Here is a 21,943-nt window from a genome sequence, read left to right as displayed (position 1 = left end):
GTTCGTATACAATCGGATTTTATCGGCATGCACAATTACATTTATTTTAAGAAATGGAAGCGTAAACATCATTTAAATGCAGGCATAATTTATTGTTAGTAGACAATGCTTTGCAACTATGAAGAAATTATATCTTTTATTTTCAATATTATCTGTATTGTCTATCTAGATAAAATTTCTTAGTTACCAAAACATGTCATTAAGAAGATTTAAATTATTATTAACCGTTGACTTTCAATAATATCTAAATTACCAAACATTAAATAACAATTCATGTTTTATTTTAAATATTATTTGTATTGCCTAGCTATGTAAAATTTCTTAAATATTAAAACAAATCATTAAGAAGAATTAAAATATCAAATAAAATATACAAAAATAAAATGTATAAAAATAAACATATAAATTAAATATAAAAAATAATTGTTATTTATAAAATCATGCGTACCAGTTGCTGCTGAGACTTTAGCGATTGCTTTAATACTGATGACTGAAAAATGTTTGTACTCATTGTATTTAAAATAATGTCGACCGATTTGATGTGTAATAACAAACGACGACAACGATTGTTGACAACAATTGTTGATGTGTAATGGGTGTGTTAAGACCGGTGCAAACTATTCTTTTTGAGTATCATTCAAGAGAGAAAATCCATTAATGATACTCAACAATGATAGCTCCTTTTAATGACACACAACCAACTAAAATTTGGGCAAGCTATGATTCAGTTTCTCACAAACTTGTTGTGAATGATTGTCTGTCACTCAAAAACTTGCATTCGTCATTCAAGAGCATATTTTATCGTGGTTGCACTTAAACACTTATAGCATGTGAAACACACTTACAGCTTGCGTAAACACCCTTAGTCTTCAAAAATTTGGCTTGAATGAGAACTCTTGAATGTGACCATGTTCAAGATCAGTCACTAGAATAAATTTGAGCAAGAGAGAGCGCAACTTGAATGACATTCAAAAATGAATCGGTATGCACCGCGCTTTAGAATCATAGCCTTTGTGCCACACATTTTTTTAATACAATAATAGCTATCTCTGTCATCACTTTTGATCTCTTGTATGCTTTTTCTTCTTATTTTGAACTTTAATTATTGGTCCGATGTCTCTGTCAGCTATCTCTGTCGGCTGTTTAAGTAGTTTATTGTAAATGAATATAAATAAAAACTGAAAAAGCGCGATAAATATTTTCTCTTTTTGTTTTAATAACAAAAAAAGTTTTTGCAAAAATAATTGTTATAAAAAGTTTTTAGATCGTAAATTTTAAATTTCTTGGAGACCGACTTGAAAACATGTTCGTTCACTACAAATGTTGACAGTATATTGTTCTGCAGGTCGGCGAAAATCCTCGTTGTAAACCCTCCCCGTGGGTGCTGACCGGGCAATGGGCATCATCCATTTTTTGGCAATTCGATTCATGAAGCTCTCGGATGTTATAGCTGAGGAACATGACGCGGCTTGTCAAGGACTGTGATGTGTCTAGCTAAGATGAAGGAAGAGTCTCATGTGTAGTAGTCGTGGTATCAACAGGGTCAGTGCAGGTGAGCCCCTTCCCTAGTCATAACTTTGAGGTGTCTGGCAGTAGACAAAAATGCAAAATGGTAGGTTTTTCCATAAAAAACCAAATGGAGTTGAAGAATGAAGAAAATCGGGCTGGGATATCAGCCCAAACGTCGGTGGGAGGCGCAGTTGCTACCACCGGCGGGCGCGGTGATTTTATAAGCCGCGTCGCCAGTGACTGCACCTCTGCTGGGATCGGAGCAGGTTCCAGTAGTTGTACTACTACTGCCAAACAACAGCGCAGTGATGCCAAAGTTCCTGTAGACTTGGGTCACAAAGGCGCAATTTCAAAAAATAAAAATACAATGCAACGCAGTGATGCCATAGTCCCTGTAGACTCGGATCACGAGAGCGTTGCTAGTGTCAACACAATTGAGGAGGAAGCTCTTCTTCGTTCTCCGGGGGAAGCTGCTAAGGCCATTCGTAGGCCTAGGGCTGAACCAAATAAGGAGGGGTTGAAAGCCAAATCCAGATATAAGGCTGCGATAAAACTCTGTGCTCGCCTCGGAGACCGGAATGATCTGTCGAAGGAGGAGAAAGACAGGCTAGTCTGGGCAAAAGAGGAGATAGAGAAAGGTCGAGCCTTTTTCGCAGGTAAAAGATGGTGTGAACCCTCGGATTCCAAATTTGCAAATCGAATCGAGGAAGATATGGCATGTAAAAGGCAGCGCTCAACTGAAAGCGAAGGTCCTTTTGGAAAGAGACAAAAGCGTAAAGATGAGGCTGCCCCTCAACATAAAACTGCTACGAAAAGGACGAAAACCGATACTACTAAAAGGCCGGAAGCGTCCACATCTAAAGCAGCGACAGCAACAAAAAAGACGAAAGCCAATGATCCAAAAGAACAGGAAGCGTCTACATCTAAACTAACAATGGCGGAGATAGTGGCCAAGCGACGCTTGATTGTGGCACTTATCGACCGCAGTGATCCACAGGGTCAAATGGTAGAAACTAGGTGGAAAATAGTGGAAATGAAGCTATTAGATGCTATGTTCGCCAAAATGAGCGCGGAACCAGAAGCTCCAATGCCATCATTTGACAGGGCCGGCTGGTTCAACGGAGTGAAATTACTGAAGTGTAAAGACGACTCTACCCTGAACTGGTTAAGGGAGGCAGTTAAAACGCTCCAAGGCCTATGGGAAGGGGCATCTTTGGAGGTAGTGGACAGGAAAAATATCCCGTCTTTGCCCAAAGCGAAGGTTCTTATACCTCGAGTGGTGAAGCCAGAGGATGCTCTTCGTCTCTTACAACGACAGAATCCGGATGTGCCAACAAGCGATTGGAAGGTGTTAAAGGTCCTCAAGCCAGCTAAAGAAGGCAAGGGACAAAACTACATCCTATTAATCAACAAAATGGCCGAGGACATTCTGTATTCACGATACGGGAAGATGTCGTGGGGAGTAGGGAGCGTGTACCTTCGCCTCAAAAAACGACACCCAACCGATAGGAATTCTAATACACTCGCTGCGGAGGAAATCGAGGAGGATCTCGGTATTGAAGAAATCCTAAGCTCGTCCCTCAATCTTCGCGAAGGAGAGGAACCGGGTGTGATGAGTGGTGAAACCAACCCCGGGGAAGAATCGGAAGCTCATGCTAAAGATTCTACAAATAAACCTCCATCGAAGTAAAATTGCCTCAGCTGAGCTCCTCCTTAATCTAGAAGAGGGCGGCTACGATGTGGCTTTAATTCAGGAACCATGGTTGGCCTCGGGCAACCTGGTCTCTGGGTTAAACTCACGAAATTATAACACATTCATTCCACATGGGGTAACAAGGGTAAGAACTGTTATACTAGTAAAGAAAGGTATTAATTCTTATATTGTTAACTCTCTCTCTACAGAAGATCTAACGGTAGTGGTGGTTGACGGCGATAGGAACATACTTCTCGCGTCTTGCTACATGCCACATGAGGAAGAAATACCATCAGAAGAACTCCAAAGGCTGGTAGATTTAGCTGGCGAAGGAGAGCAAAGTCTGATAATTGGTACTGACGCCAACGCACATCATACGCTTTGGGGAAGCACTGACATCAATGACAGAGGTGAGTCTCTTTTTAATTACATAATACAAAGTAGGCTTAGTGTAGCTAACAGAGGAGAGGAACCGACCTATGTTGGACCGACCTCCAGAAACGTTCTAGATATAACACTCTTCACGGAAGATAATGTACAGGTGATAGAATGGAAGGTTCTTAACGAACCATCATTTTCAGATCACAAATATATTAGTTTCCAAATAGATTTTCAGTACCTTAAAAGCAGAAAAGTTGTAAGAAATCCCAAACAAACGAATTGGGACCTCTATCGAAAAATTCTGAAACAGAGACTGAAAAAAATTACGACAATTGATTCTTACGTGGATCTGAAAGTTAGGCTTGACCAACTTACCAGAGCCCTAACTATAGCTTACCATATCGCGTGCCCGCCAATGCGTACTAAACGTAGATCTCAACCTCCTTGGTGGAATAAGGAATTGGGATCAAAAAGACGCTACGTTCGCGAAATCTTCAAGCTGGCTCAGCTAGCAGAAAGTGAAGTTATCTGGGAAGAGTACAGATATATTCTTAAGCAATACAAAAAAGACATTCGAAATGCGAAAAGAAACTCCTGGAAGGATTTTTGCGCAGGTATAGAAAAGACGGTGGAGGTAGCTAGGCTTAGAAAACTACTATCCAAACACCCAACTATGCCTAACCTTGTCAGGAAGGAAAACGGCGAATGGACAAAAACTAACACTGAATCACTTGTAGATCTTACTAACACTCACTTTCCTGGCTGTGCAATTGTGAGCAATACCGAACCGGTCAGGAATATAGTAGGCTCCGCAGGAAAAAATATTGTTACTCACGTGAGGCTGGAATGGGCAATCAAATCATTCGCCTCATACAAATCTCCTGGACTTGATGGTATTTATCCAGCTATGATACAAAAGGCTTCGGACCTAATAAAAACATGGCTGATAAATATCTTTAGAGGATGCTTGAAGCATAATTACGTACCTGTAAACTGGCGAATGGCAAGAGTCATTTTTATTCCGAAAGCAGGAAAAAATGGTCACCTTTACTCTAGAGATTATAGGCCAATTAGTCTTACCTCTTTTATTCTCAAAATTTTTGAAAAAATACTAGCAGCACATATAGGAGACCAATTAGCTCCTGAAGTTATGTCAAGAGCACAACACGCTTATACTAAGGGCAGATCCACGGAGACTGCTCTCCATACACTTGTCACTAATATTGAAAAGGCCTTAGAATACAAAGAATACGCTCTAGGAGTTTTTCTGGATATTGCGGGAGCTTTCAATAATGTATCAACGCAAGCTATTTTAAATAGCTTAGATGATGTTGGTATAAACTCAGCCACATATCAATGGATTGCAAGCCTTTTAAGCTGCAGACAGATAAGGGCAGAATGGAACGATACAACTCTAGCTAGGGAAACATGTAAAGGAACTCCGCAGGGAGGCGTTCTCTCACCCCTTCTCTGGTTACTGGTAATCAATAAAATTCTTAAACAATTTGATGGTAAAGCTCCGAAACTAATTGCATATGCGGACGACATCGCAGTAGTTATAACGGGGAGATGCCTATCTACTCTAAGTGCGTTAATGAGCGACGCTCTCAAATCAATTTACAACTGGGCGACCGACGCTGGCTTAAGCGTAAACGCAGAAAAAACAGACACAATACTTTTCACAAGAAAGTGCAAGGTCACAGCATGGACGCCACCTAACTTGAACGGAACTCTTGCGCCACTGAAAACTCAAACGAAATACCTTGGAGTAATTGTGGATAGCAAACTGGCGTGGAAGCCTAATGTAGAAGAACGGGTAAAGAAGGCAACAAATGCTTTATACGCATGTAAAAGGATGCTGGGAAGTACATGGGGTCTCTCACCCGGTCTTATGTACTGGTGCTACACGGCTATAGTTAGACCTATATTACTTTACGGTATATTAGTTTGGTGGACAGTTGTGAAAAAGAAAACATATATAAAACCCCTGGAAAAGGTCCAAAGACACGCGGCGATGTGCATCACCGGTGCAATAAGAACAACTCCGACGGCAGCTCTAGAAGCTATACTAAACTTACCCCCAATTGATATCTTTGCCGAGAATATGGCGGCAAAAACAGCCGAACGGCTACGCATCACTGGGCAACTTACTCGAAGATCTTTCGGGCATAACGTTGTAAATCAGAACGCCACTCTTGATTCGGATTATATGATTCCGATCATGTACACCGGAGCAACAATAAAAACTGTGATCGAAAACGAAGGATGGAAAAAAGGCATGGTGCCAAAATGCAACACCATAAATGTTTTCACAGACGGTTCAAAGATAGAAGTGGGAGTAGGAGCTGGCATATATTGTGCGGAATTGAGCATAAGAATGCCGTTTAAACTTCCCAACTACTGCAGTGTATTCCAAGCAGAAGTGTTTGCTGTTAAGAAAGCGGCGGAGCTTGTGTGTAGGGATAAAACGAGAAACTACTGCATAAATTTCTATGTGGATAGCCAAGCAGCCATTAAGGCGATCAAATCTTACTGGTCATCATCCAAAAATGTTCTAGAATGCAAGGAAGCTATAGCAAGACTAGCCTGCAACCGCAGACTTTGTATGTACTGGATTCCTGGTCATAAAGGCATAGAGGGAAATGAGACAGTTGATGCTATTGCTAAAAATGGCGCAAAACTTTCAGAGGAACAAACGAGCGAAGTACTTAGACCTCTGAAACAAATACATAAACTTCTGGACGAGCACATGATAAGGAGAGCAAAGGTAAGGTGGCGGAACTTAACCACCTGTAGAACAGCTAGAATTATGTGTAGACACATATACGAAGAAAAATACACCAAGAATGTTATATCGTTTAACCTAAGGAACTGTAGAACATTAATTGGTGTGTTGACAGGTCACTGTTTGGTTGCATCACATGCCCGAAAACTAAACCTAATTCACAACGATGCTTGCAGGAAATGCAATGAGCCGGATGCAAAGGAAACTCTAGAGCATCTGATGTGTAATTGCCCGGCTCTCTCGAGAACTCGACAAAAATACTTAGGAGCTTTCAGTTTTGCAGGACTGGAGTACATACCTGAGGTTTCTGTTGGAATCTTAATAAATTTTGCTAATGAAACGCGCATCTTAAGTGATGTTTACAATCGCTAAAACAAGACTCTGATCTGGTATCGCAATGGACCTTAGTGGTCTACGCGTGGCCTTTATGGCCTGCCAGCATAATCTAATCTAATCTAATATTGTTCTGCAAAATTGGGAGCTTTTCTTTGGGTTTTTAATTTCAAGAAATGAAATATGAGAGATAATATAATGAAATAAAGTAATTCTAATTGGAAATTAAGTATTTTGTCTAATATAATTTTTGTTAATTAACATACGGTGTATTAACGGAGTAAAAGCAGTGTTAAAATTCAATATTCTTGTTGTGCTAAAATTTATGTTGGTCACAGTATGTTTAAAGTATTATATTCGGTAAAAATATAAACTAATGTTAGGCAAATATGTATTCCGTATAGACCGTACATAAAATAATTGATACGAAATTTTGTGAATTACTCAGCTATTGAAACATTTTTGGCAATTAAACTAACAGATAGCCGGGAATCACAAGATCCATTCGGAATTACAATTACAAGACCCATTCGCTTTTGTTGCTGATTAAAAAAATATATATTTTATGTAATCAACGATGTCTCATTAAACTTGTTACATATATTTTAATAAAGTTTATCATTTTTATACTTATGTAATAATAATGTATTCAGAACAAAACATCTTCAGCCGTACAAGAACATATTTTGCACTTTCACCTAGCGACTTTATTGAAACGTTAGTTACGCCACCCATCTTTCACCTTTTCTAAAATATATTCATCTTGTTGTTTATATACATATATCGAGACAAGCTCATTTGGTTCTTTACAAGACTGGTCTCAATTTTAGTAATATTGTCAACCATTTTATTTTTCTATACTCTTTAGAGTAAAGAGTACTCTATACTTTTATCGCCAGGGACGTTATATATACATATTCCACGCCTATAAGTTCTATACCTATTGCTTTGTCACACTGCTGAAAATTTTTAAAGGATGTTTAGAATGAGCAGAGTGCTTTTATAAATGCTGGGTCATATTTTATTATATAGTTAGTTTTTTTTTGCAAGCAAAGAAATTCTGCCATTTTTATAATATGAAATACTACTTTCTAAAACATATTACAATGGCTAAGAATCGTATATGCTTTCATTTTCCATAATTCTTTAGTTCCCTCTTTAACCATGCATAGTCCGTATCAAATAGTTTATAATGACTTCAGCATTATGATTTATAGAGTTGTGTCCAAAGACTTTTTGAATTAATTGTTTAATCATTTGTTAGCTATCCTACTCACCAATTTGGTTTCCGGCATAAACACAACACAATTAAGCAAGTTCACCGAGTGGCAAACGAAATTAGAAAGGCCTATGAAGAAGGAAAATACTGTTGTGGCCTATTTCTTGACATTGCACAGGCCTTTGACAAAGTATGGCACGAAGGCCTAGTCTTTAAAATTAGGCAAATTTTACCAGCTTCTTTCCATAAACTATTGATATTTACTTACGAGGCCAAACTCTGGGGTAAAGTCAGCGCGTCAAATATAAATATTATACAGCGCATTCAGTCAAAAATAGTTCGTTCTTTAACAGGAGCACCCTGGTTCCTCAGAAATTCCATCATACATATGGACCTTCACCTCTAGACAAAGACGAGCTAGCCCTCCTACGGCTAAAATACGATACTAAAATATCTTACCAGAACAAGAAATATATCCCGTCTCAAAAGATCAGATTTACCGGTATACCTGTATGTATTACCACATCAAGTTTTAAACAAGGAAAGTTTAGGTTGTGACATAAACTTTGAATGTATATTTTTAGTATGTAAGATTTAAATAATTAAGTGATTCAATAAATAAAAGAAAAAAAAAATTTGTTAGCTAAATTTTCTGTCTGATTTTATGCAAAAAATTAGCTTGCTGTTGAAAATGGCTTCTGGAGCAGCCGTTGGTGTATATCGAAGTTGTTGAACTTCTACAGAATGGTTTATATATTCTCTTTTTGTTACAGTTAACCATACCAGAACACCATATAATAATATGAGCGCAATAACGCAGTGTAATACATATGCATCCGAGAGCATTTATATAAAGCGAAAGGTTTTCTTCACACCTTCGTTTACAGTAAGCTCTTACATTACATTTTCATCCAAATTTATGTTAATGCCGTCTACATTAAGTAAGATATAAGAAGAAATTTTTCATTATCATACAAAATGTAACGTATTTAGATGCGTAAACCAGCGTCGTCCGCCCGCTATTTTTAGTGCCGGTCATTAGAGTAAATGTGGCATTACATTTAGGAAAAGGAGGTGTGGCGAGGAAAACAGGCGTTGAAAATGTATTGAAATTGAAGTGTCAAATTCAATTTTAGAAATTTGTTTTCAAGTTTTTGGAAAAAAACCTTTATAATTTTGTTCCGAAAAAACTAAATAGAGTTTACTTTCGATTGCTTAAGATTTGTTTTCGTGTTAGGTGACTAAGTGAGGTCCTTTGTTAAATTGGTAACTTGACGTAATCTTCGAAAATTAAAATTAAGAATTTTCGAGCAAAATTTCTAATTCCCTAGCCGTGATGCAAGCTCCAGTTGAAGGTGTAGTGTCGGTTTCCGATAGTAAGCAACGGAAGATTTGGTTTGTCGAGATCGAGGCGCAATTAGCAGTAGCTGGTATCTAAAGTGGCTTCACGCAGTTCAATACGGTCCTTCATCTTCCTGCAGCTGGAAAGTATGACAATTTAAAGGCCTGAATCATTAACCGCTACAGTGAGAGCGAGCACGTAATATTCAACGGTTGCTGTCAGAGATTGGACTTGGTGACAGACGATCAACAAAGTTGCTGGCGGAGTTTACAGCATTAGCAAAAGACAAGGTGAGCAATTAATTCCTAAGTCTTTTTGGACGCATCGTTTACAAACACAGATGTGGTCTACCCCGCAGGCATCGGACGTGCCACTGACCGATTTGGCGAAGTTAGCAGACCGCATCTGCGAGACAGGCGATTTTCAGCAGATGTTGTAAATTGGAGAACTATAGAAATTAATATTGAATTAAATGTTGTAAATTGGAGAATTATAGTAAGTTTTATTGAATTAAATTAATATTGATATATTAATATATTATTAATATATTAATTTTATATTGTAAACCGCCCTTGGAGTTGGTAGTAACGGTTGTATTGCGTGATATTTGCGTGCCAATGGAATTGTTGCTAGCTGTATACACCAAATTTGGGATCGGTAAATATTCTAAATTGGGGTAAAGGCATTCGTTTGATTGAGAGAGTAGGTAGAAGAGTTGTTTTTTGGATATCAGCACGAGCAGGTGCTACAGTTTGGAGCTTGTTCAATAAATAATAATATAAAGTGAACTGTTAAATAAAATGTTTTTTGCAACATTAAATTCTTAAAATAAAAGAAAAATTATTGAAACAATTTCGTAAATACAATCACAATATGCATTAAAAATTAAGAAAATAAAAAACAAATCGTTCATTTATTTTGTTTGGTTAATGTTCTAATTAATTTAGAAATATAATATATATATCTATATATATATCATTTGTCGATATTTCGATTAAAATTTATAAGTATTTTAATGACAATAAATTGGTTAAATCTATCATAAATCAAAGTCAACAAGACAAAAAAATCACATTAATTTTCAATATTATTTTATAAGTTATAAAACATTTTACATTTAAATTTGTATACAACTAATTTTAGAGTATAAACATAAATTTAAAATAAAATTAAGCTCATTATTAAATATAATAAAGTTTGATGAAAATCAGTGCTTCTTAATAGACAAGATATGAATTAAACATAAAAATACATGATCGAAAGTTAAAATGGAAGAAATCGGTTTTAAATATAAAAACTATTATGTATATCTAATAAATGAAATAAAACTTAGAATTACTTAAAAAAAAAAAAACGGCAAAACTCGATAAAGTGTTAAATTTTTTAAATAAAATATGGAATATCCAAAAATAAATAAAGAAAAAATTAACATAGCAATATACAGTTTGTGTAGCCTCACGTCAATTACTCACATTAGCCCTTTTTTATGTTATTGACTAAAGTGTGAGAAAGGTTGGGAAACATAACACAACAAGAGCCGTGTGCGATATAGCATTGTCGTGGCGAAGAATCCAATTGTTGACTCTCCACAAATCTGGTCTTTTCTTACGGATGGACTTACGCAAATGCCGCATAACGCCTAGGTAATATTTTTTATTGATGGTATGACCCTCTGTCAAAAATTCGTAATGAACAACACCGGTAGTCGAAAAAAACAGTGAGCATAACTTTAATTTTCGAGCGCTTTTTTGGATTTTGGTTCGTTTTCGAAGCGTCATTAGCTCGATTGTTGACTGGTTTCGACGTTATACTTATAAACCCATGTCTCATCACCTGTTATGATGCGTTTCATGAATGTAGAGTCGTTTCCATGCTCAAAAATCATTTTTTCACACACGTTCTTTCGATATTCTTTTTGCAAAAAATCAAGTTGTTTCGGTGCAAGTTGAGCTGCAACACGTCTCATGCCCAATATATCATGTAGAATGTGACGAACGGATTCATTTGAGATGTCAATTTTCTTAATTTTTGCCACGTTTTCTTCAGTAACTATTTGATGTTGATGGACGTCCAGAACGAGGCAAATCTTCGAACACTTCACGACCCTCTTTGAATCATTTATACCACTCATATGCCTGTGTTAGCAACATAGAAGAGTCCCCGTAAGCTTTCTACACCATTTTCAATGCTTCAACACATGAAATTTCGTTCAAAACACAAAATTACAAACAAACTCGTTGTTCAACTGAATTTTCCATAGTAAAAATCGCTAAATGCAATTGAGGTAGTCTCACATTAACAGCTACTATAAACAAACTAATTGACAGATGGCTCTCAAATTTGTACTATATGTCAAGAACGGGTGTACCAATATACCAAAAAGAAAATTTTTGAAAAAGGTCTATTACTTAACGAGTAGTTAACGGGTACTTTTTGAGCAGAAGGTATTCCAAATGCAAAGGAATATATTGAACATACTCTAAATAAAAGCTCTTCATGGCATTTTAAGAGAGAGAGAGAGCTGTTTTTGACGTATTTACAAAAAAGGTAAACAAGTGTTTGGTGGTTGCATTTTCTTGAAAACGATGCACCCCTTTTTAGAACTTTAGATAAAATATTAAATCAATTAAAAATAGATTTAAAATGAATATTAAAATGTAACATAAATATGAAAAATTTATAAAAAAAAAAGAAAGATGTTGTGAAGTTTAAAATAAGTACAACTCTTATATTATTATATTACATTACACTCACTTTATTATGCATTATATACTCTTATAACTCTTATATATACTCTGAACACTGCACATTATTATGTTATTAAAATAAAGGCAGTTGTTTCTAAACAGCTCAGTAGGAAGAATCATAAGAAATCAGTCTTGAAGGAATGTCAGGACTGCGACACTGCGTCCTTACTCCCGTCATATTTATTTGACCATTTATGTACCTGATCAATGGTTTGGGGATAGGAATAAGCTGGTGGATTTGGTGAAACAACATCAGTTCCCGGTATCTGGATAGTGGGTGTTGATTGTTCATGATTACGAGCTATTTCTTTTATTCTATTAGTGATACCTGCATCGTAATCCACCTCATCGATATAATTTGTAATTCTTCTACGAAACTCTTCTACAGATCTAGTACCTTCAGGTCCAACACGTCCTTTCTAGCATTGTACATCTAAATTGATCGTCCTTCGTGACTCTTTTTCGAGTACTTCTGCCTTCCCTTTTCCTCTGATTGATATGATTTCTTGATTTGATTAGTACTTTGGTATTCCTCGAATTATAAACAAATAAATTTTCCTATTACTGTCTTGTCTTCTGTGATTGACTAACCAGGTTCCTGCTCGGACAATTGTAACGACACGTTCTTGTTCATAGATAACGCTGAGATATACTTAGCCTTTGTTTAGGGGTCATTGCAATACAACTACTAGTCAAGATGTATGGAACGACCTTGATGTGTTTATATAAAACTACTAATCAAGATGTATGGAACTAGCTTGACATGATTCGAGACTACTAGTCAAGATGTATGAAACTACCTTGACGTGATTATATAAAACTACTAATCAAGATGTATGGAACAACCTTGACGTGATACAAAAATACTAGTCAAGATGTATGGAACTACATTGACATAATACGAGACTACTAGTCAAGATGTAATTTTGCCTTGACGTGCTTCAAGACTAATAATCAAGATGTATGTAACTACCTTGACTACGGTTCAATTGACTTGTTTCACAGAAACGTATTACTACCTTTGAGAGTTTTTCAACAAGTGACTTTGCTTGTACAATGCGCTTTTATTTTTATTCAAACGACCGAAGCTTTTGTGTAACGCATCGGTATATTTGCCATTGGTGTTTTTGGTACTTGCTGTCTTTTGTTGCTGCTGTTCTCTTGGATGTAATTTCTGTGCTTTGTGTTTTCGTGTGTTCTTGAATTCGCCGTGCTTTGCATTTCGTTCAAAAGCTTTCATGCTTTGACGTTTCTTGTATTGTTTACAAACTTGTTTTTTTAACTAGTGTTGGTAGTGGTTGTTTTTAATATTTATATTTCTTTATTAATAAATAATAAAAAATAATAAAATAAATATTAAACAATAAATAAAATAAATATATAAATAGTGAACAAATAAGGTATGCATATTCTTCACTTATTTAAAAACATTTCTTTATTTATTGTAAATTGTGATAATAATTTCAGATCTATTCAATGTGTTACGGTGTGGGACTATTTTATTTTAGATTATATTGCAATTCCACAGTGAGTGAAATTAAGTTGTGTTGAGTGTCAAACGTAGTTTATTATGATGTGTAACTAAAACGTCTTTTCTAGTTACTAGTGTCGTGTTGTTGTTATTACATTGTATATTACAAATTACAAATGCAAACAAGTGAACAACGGGAAAGCAATGTGTTTTGCAATAAGTATGAAATTAACAAATAAACATCCAAAAACAATTCTTGCATATAAAAAAGAATGCACATCACGCGTAAACAAATAAACAACTCCGGAATATAGCGGAACTAAAAGCGTCGTCAAAAACAAATAAAAGGGCGCATAAATATGAAATCGATCTCTTTTTACGAGCATCCTTGGACAGCACGGATCAGCTTCTTGGGACTACTATTGTGGAAGAGTGCAGATGTACCTATTACAAGGTAACCAGCTATATATATCGTGTATTATATCGGTCTGGAAGCTTTAATATTTGCCAGATGGAGAACATACATAGAAGATTTTAATAGTACTCTATGGAAGTCCTCCACAAAATATATGATTTAACAGGTAATATAGTATGGATAACAAGTCAAGGCAAGGAATCGAGACAAAGCAGATACGAAGCGAGCAGCTAGGAAGAAAGTGGTAAGCGATTTATAAGCTAGAAATTCAAGAATTGTGCCTGTCAAACCGAGTCGTGTTTAAGAACATACAATCATATTACTTGAAAAGTTTGCTGTATAAAATAATTATACTTATAAATCGAGCTGAATCGAAGAAAATAACAATTGTGCGCGGTAAATCGAGCCACGGCTTAAAATACAAGAGTTGTGCCTGTAAAACCGCATTTAAGAACATACAATCATATTACTTGAAAATCTTGCTGTATAGAAAAATTACACTTATAAATCGAGCTGAGTCGAAGAAAATAACAATTGTGCGAGGTAAATCGACTCACGGCTAAAAAAACAAGAACGGTACGTGTTAAACCGAGTCGCGTTTAAGAACATACAATCATATTACTTGCAAATTTTGCTGTATAGAAAAATTATATTTAAAAATCGAGCTGAGTCGAAGAATATAACAATTGTGCGCTGTAAATCAACCCAAGGCTAAAAGCACAAGAACTGTGCTTATTAAACTAATCGCGTTTAAGAACATAAAATCATATTACTTAAAAATCTTGCTTTATAGAATAATTATACGTATTGAGAAAGCTGCATATAAAATATTCTTTCATATTTTTCACATTCAGTCTACGAAAATATACTAATTTGCCTATTGATCGAATTGCATCTAAAATATATTTTCGTACTCTTGACATCGATCATATTTCTAAACTGAGCTGCATCTATGAAAAATATACTAGTGTGCCTATTGATCGAGATACATCTAAAGTATACTTTCGTACTTTTGACATCGTTTATATTTCTAAACAGAGCTGAGTCCATGAAAGTATACTAGTGTGCCTATTGATCGAGTTACATCTAAAGTATACTTTCGTACTTTTGACATGGATTATATTTCTAAACCGAGCTGCATCTATGGAAAATATACTAGTGTGCTTGTTGGGTAACAATACACTTTCAGTGATATAAAATAAAAAATAAATAATTAAATTAAATGATGAAATTTTTGTACTATTGGCAACCCTGTCGCACAAATACAAATTAGTATAATAAAAAAGATCAGTTTTGATCATCATTCGTATTAAGAAACTACGTGTGTGTTTCTTTTTCAATTTTCGCTTTTTAGTTGTTGTTTGCCAAGAAAAACTCTTCTCGGTACAGTGCCTATTGATCGGGTTACATCTTAACTATACTTTCTTACTTTTGACATTGATCATATTTCTAAACTGAGCTTGAACTTGAAATATGTTAAGGAATAAAACAAATGAATTTTTAATTATAAATTATAATATAAGACATACATTAAACATTTATTAAACAATAAAACACATTTTATATATTTAATTAATAAACATGAATTTCAAGAAATAAATTACCAACAATGAAAAAAACACTCATTGTTCACATCTTTGTTACAACATAAAAATAAAATAGAAAAAAACAATAAAACATAAAAATATAACACATCGAAAAACCACTTCTGCTGTAAATTCTTTGTTTGGGTTATTTTTCTTTTATATATTAAACCACACGAACAACGAAGTTTACCGGTACGCTACACCGAAAAATTCCGGTCAAACAAGTATATAAGAACGCGAATTTCACAGAACTAGCAACTTGTCTCTTGGATATCAAACGATAAACAAGTTCAACTGGTCAATTCGATCAAATCCTAGTTTACAGGCTAATTCAGTCTACACTGGTCAGTTCGATCAAAGCAGGCAACTGGTCAATTCAATCAAATCCTAGTTTACAGGCTAATTCAGTCTACACTGGTCAGTTCGATCAAAGCGGGCAACTGGTCAATTCGATCAAATCCTAGTTTACAGGCTTAATCAGCCTACACTGGTCCATTCAATCATTTTCTTTTGTTTTGTTTGTTAATTATTTTTTTTATCTGGCTCATTCAGCCAACCTATAGGTTTTCGTAACACAGAGCATCCGTAAGGAGAGAAGGAACCCAGGAGAGAACGCGGTCCTGTCAGGAACCTTCTCAACATCAGAGTCAACCACATAAACCTGTACAACGATTCAACAAAGTCTCGACTGTATACTATTGTATACCTTAATTCACCCGGACGCCACAACGAAGAGCGTCAGAATTATAAGAGAATTCATTTAACAAAATAATATTTTGAATACCTGTAACTATTGTTTTATATTGAAATAAATAAAGTAACTATGAAATTATTGTATAAAAGTACACTTTTATTTATGGAACAGAATTCAGTCCCGCAAGTATAAATTTTATTGCAACGAACCTGGACAACCGCTTTGCTACCTCAGCAAAACGAAACGATAGAAACCCGGTCGTTACAATTGGCACCCGAGCAGGGACAAGCAGAATTTGTCGCGAGAATACAAGGATTAAAACAGCGTAAACCGAAAAAAATTATGATTTCATCATCAGAATGAATGGCACAAGCTAACGTTACCACAAATTAAAATATAAACACAAGACGTCCAAAGATTTAATGCCCCATGTCGATCATGGCCTCATCGTATGCTCATGTCATAGAACAGGTAAGGAAGTGGTCGGTACGTTACGATGGAGGAAAGAATCCATTGGGTTTCATAGAAAGAATAGAAGAACTAGCAGATGTTTACGCTATTAACGTAAATCTAGTTCCCAAGACGATGCCTATACTTCTTGAAGATAACGCACTAATGTGGTATGTTATCACCATGCAGAATTTAATGCGACATTCCGGATTCGATACTAGTCAGCAATTGGATCGAATATATCGTAATTCAGGGATGGACTATCAGTTATATATTAAACGTCTTGATTTCATGAATCTGGAGGAACTGGTAGCATTGGCCGGAGACTTTGAGCTATTACGCAGTGAACAGGAAAAGCCCCCTCATAACAGGCCACGTGAGGAGCGTAACCATACAATGGAAGTACAGAATATAAGAGTGAATAATCCCAAATTGACCTGTCGTCGCTGTAGACAATGCGGACACATTGCTAGTAGATGCCAAAGTCGCCCAATTCTTTTCTGTTGGGAGTGTGGCACCAAGAATATCCGCACCATTGACTGCTGCCGAAAATATTCGGGAAACGGAAACCAGGAGCGCTCGGCCACAGGGGTAGCGACTCCTACCAACAGGAGCCCTGCCAACTTCTCACAAAACCAATTGCACGTAAAAGACGCCCAGATAAAAGCAAGAATCAAGTTGAATGCGCATAATCTAGAAGCCGCAATCGACACTGGGGCTTCACTGAGCTTTATTTCACAACTTCTGATGAGCAGACTAAAGCTTCAACCGAAGAAACTCAGGACTACCATCAACGTTCGAATGGCAGACGATACTATACATAAACTTACCTGGGAAACCCAAGTAACATTGCAACTAGGGAAACGTATCGTGAGAACAGAACTTTTGGTCTTCCCCAAGGGCACCGAGGAGCTGATTTTAGGTTTGGATTTTCTACAAGCAATCGCGACTAATATCACAATTGGGGAAATCAACTTAAAACTACATATATACACCCGAAGTGTGTATACAACGAGACCATCTAGAAGTGTACCAAACATTAACCCCAGCTTCCCATCCCATCCCCGCCAGACACCCAACCACAAACTGAGCTTGTAGATCAACCGAAGGCAAAAGGAACCAAGTCACAAACGCTAGTAAGACAATGTTATGTCAAAACTGAGATTCCGAACACAGAACCAAACACAGAATTACAAAGCCAAGAAGCACAACGACAGCAAAACTCAGAACCTGACAGACAGTTACAAATTCGAAGCCAAGAATGTCGAGCTCAAGTTTCAATTAATCGCGTCAGTCAACAGGAACAACTGCCACCTCAGGAGAAATTTAATGTAGATCAACCACCAATAAATAATCCTGGCCGTCATCAACTTAGCCACAACGTAACCATTCCAGCGCAACAGATAACACCATCCACCCTGGCGAAAACACATTCCCCACAAATAGAAATCGACAAAGATAAACTGATACATCAATTTTTGAAGAAAGAATTACAGGAATTCCAGGCGCTATCAGGATTGTCGAACGTCACGACACACAGAATTATCACGAAGGACGATCGCCCAATCAAACAGACGTACTTCCCAAAAAATCCCACCATGCAGCAAATAATCAATGACAAAGTGGATGAATTATTGGAAAAGGGGTGTATCGAGCCATCGAACAGTCCATATAGTGCCCCTGTAGTGTTGGTTAAAAAGAAAAATGGGGAGTGGCGTAAATCAAATACCGATGGAAGAAAAAAGCAAACAGTACACTGCATTTACCGTACCAGGTAGAGGTCTATTCCATTGGCATGTGTTACCATTCGGCCTGTATTCCGCACCGCCACGTTCCAACGGCCACTTGATCATGTTATAGGCGCGGACTTAGAACCACATGCATTCGCGTACCTAGATGACATTATCGTCACAGGCACAACATTTGAACATCATCTCAAAAATTTACGAGAGGTTTTACGACGTCTAAAGTCAGCGAAACTCCGGATTAATGTTGAAAAATCAGAATTCTTTAAAACTGAGACTAAATACCTGGGACATGTCGTAAGTTCACAAGGAATACACACAGATCCCGATAAGGTGGCAGCTATTCAAAATATCCAACCTCCTGCCAATATCAAACAACTTAGGCAATTCATCGGAATAGCTTCATGGTACCGACGCTTCGTTCCTGACTTTGCCAAAATTCTCCATCCCTTAACGAGCATGCTAAAAAAGGGTAAGCAGTGGAAATGGGGTGAAAGCCAACAACTAGCATTCCAAGAAATTAAAACACGCCTAACGGAAGCACCTATCCTCACATGTCCCGACTTTAACGAGAAGTTTTGCCTCCAGACCGACGCGAGTAACATAGGCTTAGGAGCAGTTTTAACGCAGCAAATTAATGGAATCGAAAGGGTAATTGCGTATGCCAGCAGACACCTTAGTGCAACAGAAATTAACTACTCAGCTACAGAGAAGGAATGTCTAGCCATCGTATGGGCTATAAGGAAAATGCGACCCTATCTCGAAGGTTACAGATTCACAGTTATAACTGCATTAGTTGGTATAAGCGAAAGTGGGATGAAGTAACAAAAAGTCTAGAACAACATCTTGATTTTTTAATTTGCAATGAACAGTTGTATAAACGTTTACCACCTTCCGATAAAAATCAATCGAATAATCACTGGAAATTATGCGTCCCGGAAAATCTTCAGAATCGCGTCATCCTTGAAAACCATGATGATCCGCATGCTGGACATTACGGTATTCGGAAAACTATAATTCGTGTACAAACTAAGTATTACTGGACTGATATGTCTAGGGACATCACGACTCATGTAAAGCGGTGTGAGCCAAGTGCCGATAAGCCTGCCGGAATGATGCTCACTTCCATCCTAGATGAACCGTTCGCTTCGATCACAATGGACTACATGGGCCCTTTGCCACGCTCAAGAAAGGGTAATAACATGCTACTAGTAATCCTTGACAAATTCTCGAAATGGACTGAATTAATACCGATGCGAAGAGCTACGAGTGAAAACACTATTGAAGCCATTAGAAACCGAATAATTACGAGATTTGGAGTCCCAAAGGATATCATTACAGATAATGGACCTCAGTTCACCAGTAAATTATTTAAGACGTGGCTCGCTAAAATGGACATCAAGCATCGGCTCACCGCCCCATATACTCCTCAGGAAAACCCCACCGAACGAACAAACAGAACACTCAAAACAATGCTAGCCCAAATGTGTCAAGGAGAACATCGCCGTTGGGATGAACTACTACCCGAGATTATGCTGGCAATCAACACTGTTACGTCCAATACTACGAAATACAGTGCGGCATACTTAATACAAGAAAGAGAACCTAGACTACCTGCTTCATTGTTTAATGAATGTACACCAGGTACAGGTGAAGCTACTTTATCTCCTACAATCAAAGCCGATAGATTGCAAAGAATTTTTAAAATAGTTAAACAATATATACAATCAGCAGCATCAAAACAAGCATTGTATTATAACTTAAGACGAAGAAGCTGGAAACCTAGTATAAACCAATTGGTTTGGGTTAGACAACACCATCTCTCAAATGCAACCAAATATTTTACAGCGAAATTAGTACCCAGATTTGATGGCCCTTATAGAGTCAAACACTTTATATCACCAGTCATTGTTAAACTAGCACCGTATAAAGCAGGTAAAGATATTACGTCGCATATTGCCAATCTTCGGGTGCACAACGGAGAAAAACAATAATATAAAAAAAAATAATAATAGTAATAATCATTGGCGACGTTAACAAGCCGTCTACAGTCAGTTGGTAAATCTAACGAATGAAAATGTCCACGGTGTAGGGTGTAAAATAAGAAGTAATAAACGTAAAAATAAAAAAAAAAGGGAAAAGAGCTACTCTGCTGCCATGGTTCAAAAAGCTCGAATCGTCACACTTTTGAATATATATAAGACAGTATGATCAATAAAGTCCAAGATGACAACTAATTACGAAGCTAAGTTTAAACGCACCGCCACACGTGTCCGACAACGACTGGAAGAACTAGAGGAAAGTAAACCACGCAGCCGTTACCTACCAAATACTGTGGAACAAGCATCCAAACGTTATAAAAATAAAATGCAAGGAAGTCAACCTAGTAGGAGAGTCCGAGCCATAGAAGTCGGCCAAACGCAACCAATCATAAGGCCCACCGACCGGAAATTGCTGCCGAAAGCCGAGGTAAAAAAAATCACCGGAACATCAGTAACATACACTCACAGAATGATCAAGCACAGGCTCCAGCAATCCCTACACATGTAAGTGTGGATAACGATGACCACGATGTACTACAATGCACATGGAATGACGTTGTTGGTGAACTAAGTCCATCGCCACCGCCACCAGTGGTTGACGAATTATACAATGAGTTAATGAATAATGCAGTCGAGCCGCAACCACCGGTGGCAGGTAACGTCAGAGAGACCAAGGACGAATGGCCACCAGAGTTAAACGAAGCTATCCGCGATGCCTATAGAAAACGAGGTGCAGGAAAAAGAATCAGTTTCAAGCGTCTGGTCAAAGGCAAAGTATACCAGGTGCAGATCAGCCGGAGAGGCTTAACAAAAGTACGATTAAAGTAAAATATGCCACCAAAATTTCAGTTTACCGAAGAGGGGAGAAAATGTAAAGGTTTAAATTGCTACAAAGTAATTTCAACCATACATATGCTTTTGTACAAATCTGACGTCAGTCCGTCAGTAGAAAACGTAACACCAACACCATTTCGGACAACACCAGAAGCAAACTCACCGACAACAAAGTTTAGCGTACAACCTAGGAAGGATAAAATTTATTTAAATATTTATCGAGATCATAATGCAACAACATTACCTACATGCCATGCGTCAATGAGCCGCGGGCATGACTTGTAAACAAACCTGAAGAAAATAAAAAATAATAAAACAACAAAACTAAAACACAACTTGAAATATGTTAAGGAATAAAAAAAATGAATTTTTAATTATAAATTATAATATAAGACATACATTAAACATTTATTAAACAATAAAACACATTTTATATATTTAATTAATAAGCATAAATTTCAAGAAATAAATTATCAACAATGAAAAAAACACTCATTGTTCACATCTTTGTTACAACATAAAAATAAAATAGAAAAAAACAATAAAACATAAAAATATAACACATCGAAAAACCTCTTCTGCTGTAAATTCTTTGTTTGGGTTATTTTTCTTTTATATATTAAACCACGAACACAATAAACACTGTATTAATTAAAATTATATTTTTCTATTAACAAACAAAACCAAACTACTATCC

At 36.7% G+C, this 21,943-nt stretch overlaps 1 protein-coding gene across 1 annotated transcript in view; it reads left to right on the top strand.

The window, feature by feature from the left end:
• Positions 1–1,609: 1,609 nt before the first annotated feature.
• LOC119675276 overlaps positions 1,610–21,943 on the top strand; it is a 37,079-nt gene continuing 16,745 nt past the window's right edge. The window contains exon 1 of the mRNA XM_038086466.1: positions 1,610–3,612. Coding sequence (XP_037942394.1) covers positions 1,610–3,199 — 1,590 coding nt within the window. The 3' untranslated portion in view covers positions 3,200–3,612. The remainder of the gene's footprint in view (positions 3,613–21,943) is intronic.

Source organism: Teleopsis dalmanni, chromosome 2 (assembly GCF_002237135.1).
Source record: "Teleopsis dalmanni isolate 2A chromosome 2, ASM223713v2, whole genome shotgun sequence".
Lineage (NCBI taxonomy): Eukaryota > Metazoa > Arthropoda > Insecta > Diptera > Diopsidae > Teleopsis > Teleopsis dalmanni.
This window is presented reverse-complemented; position numbering and strand designations above follow the sequence as displayed.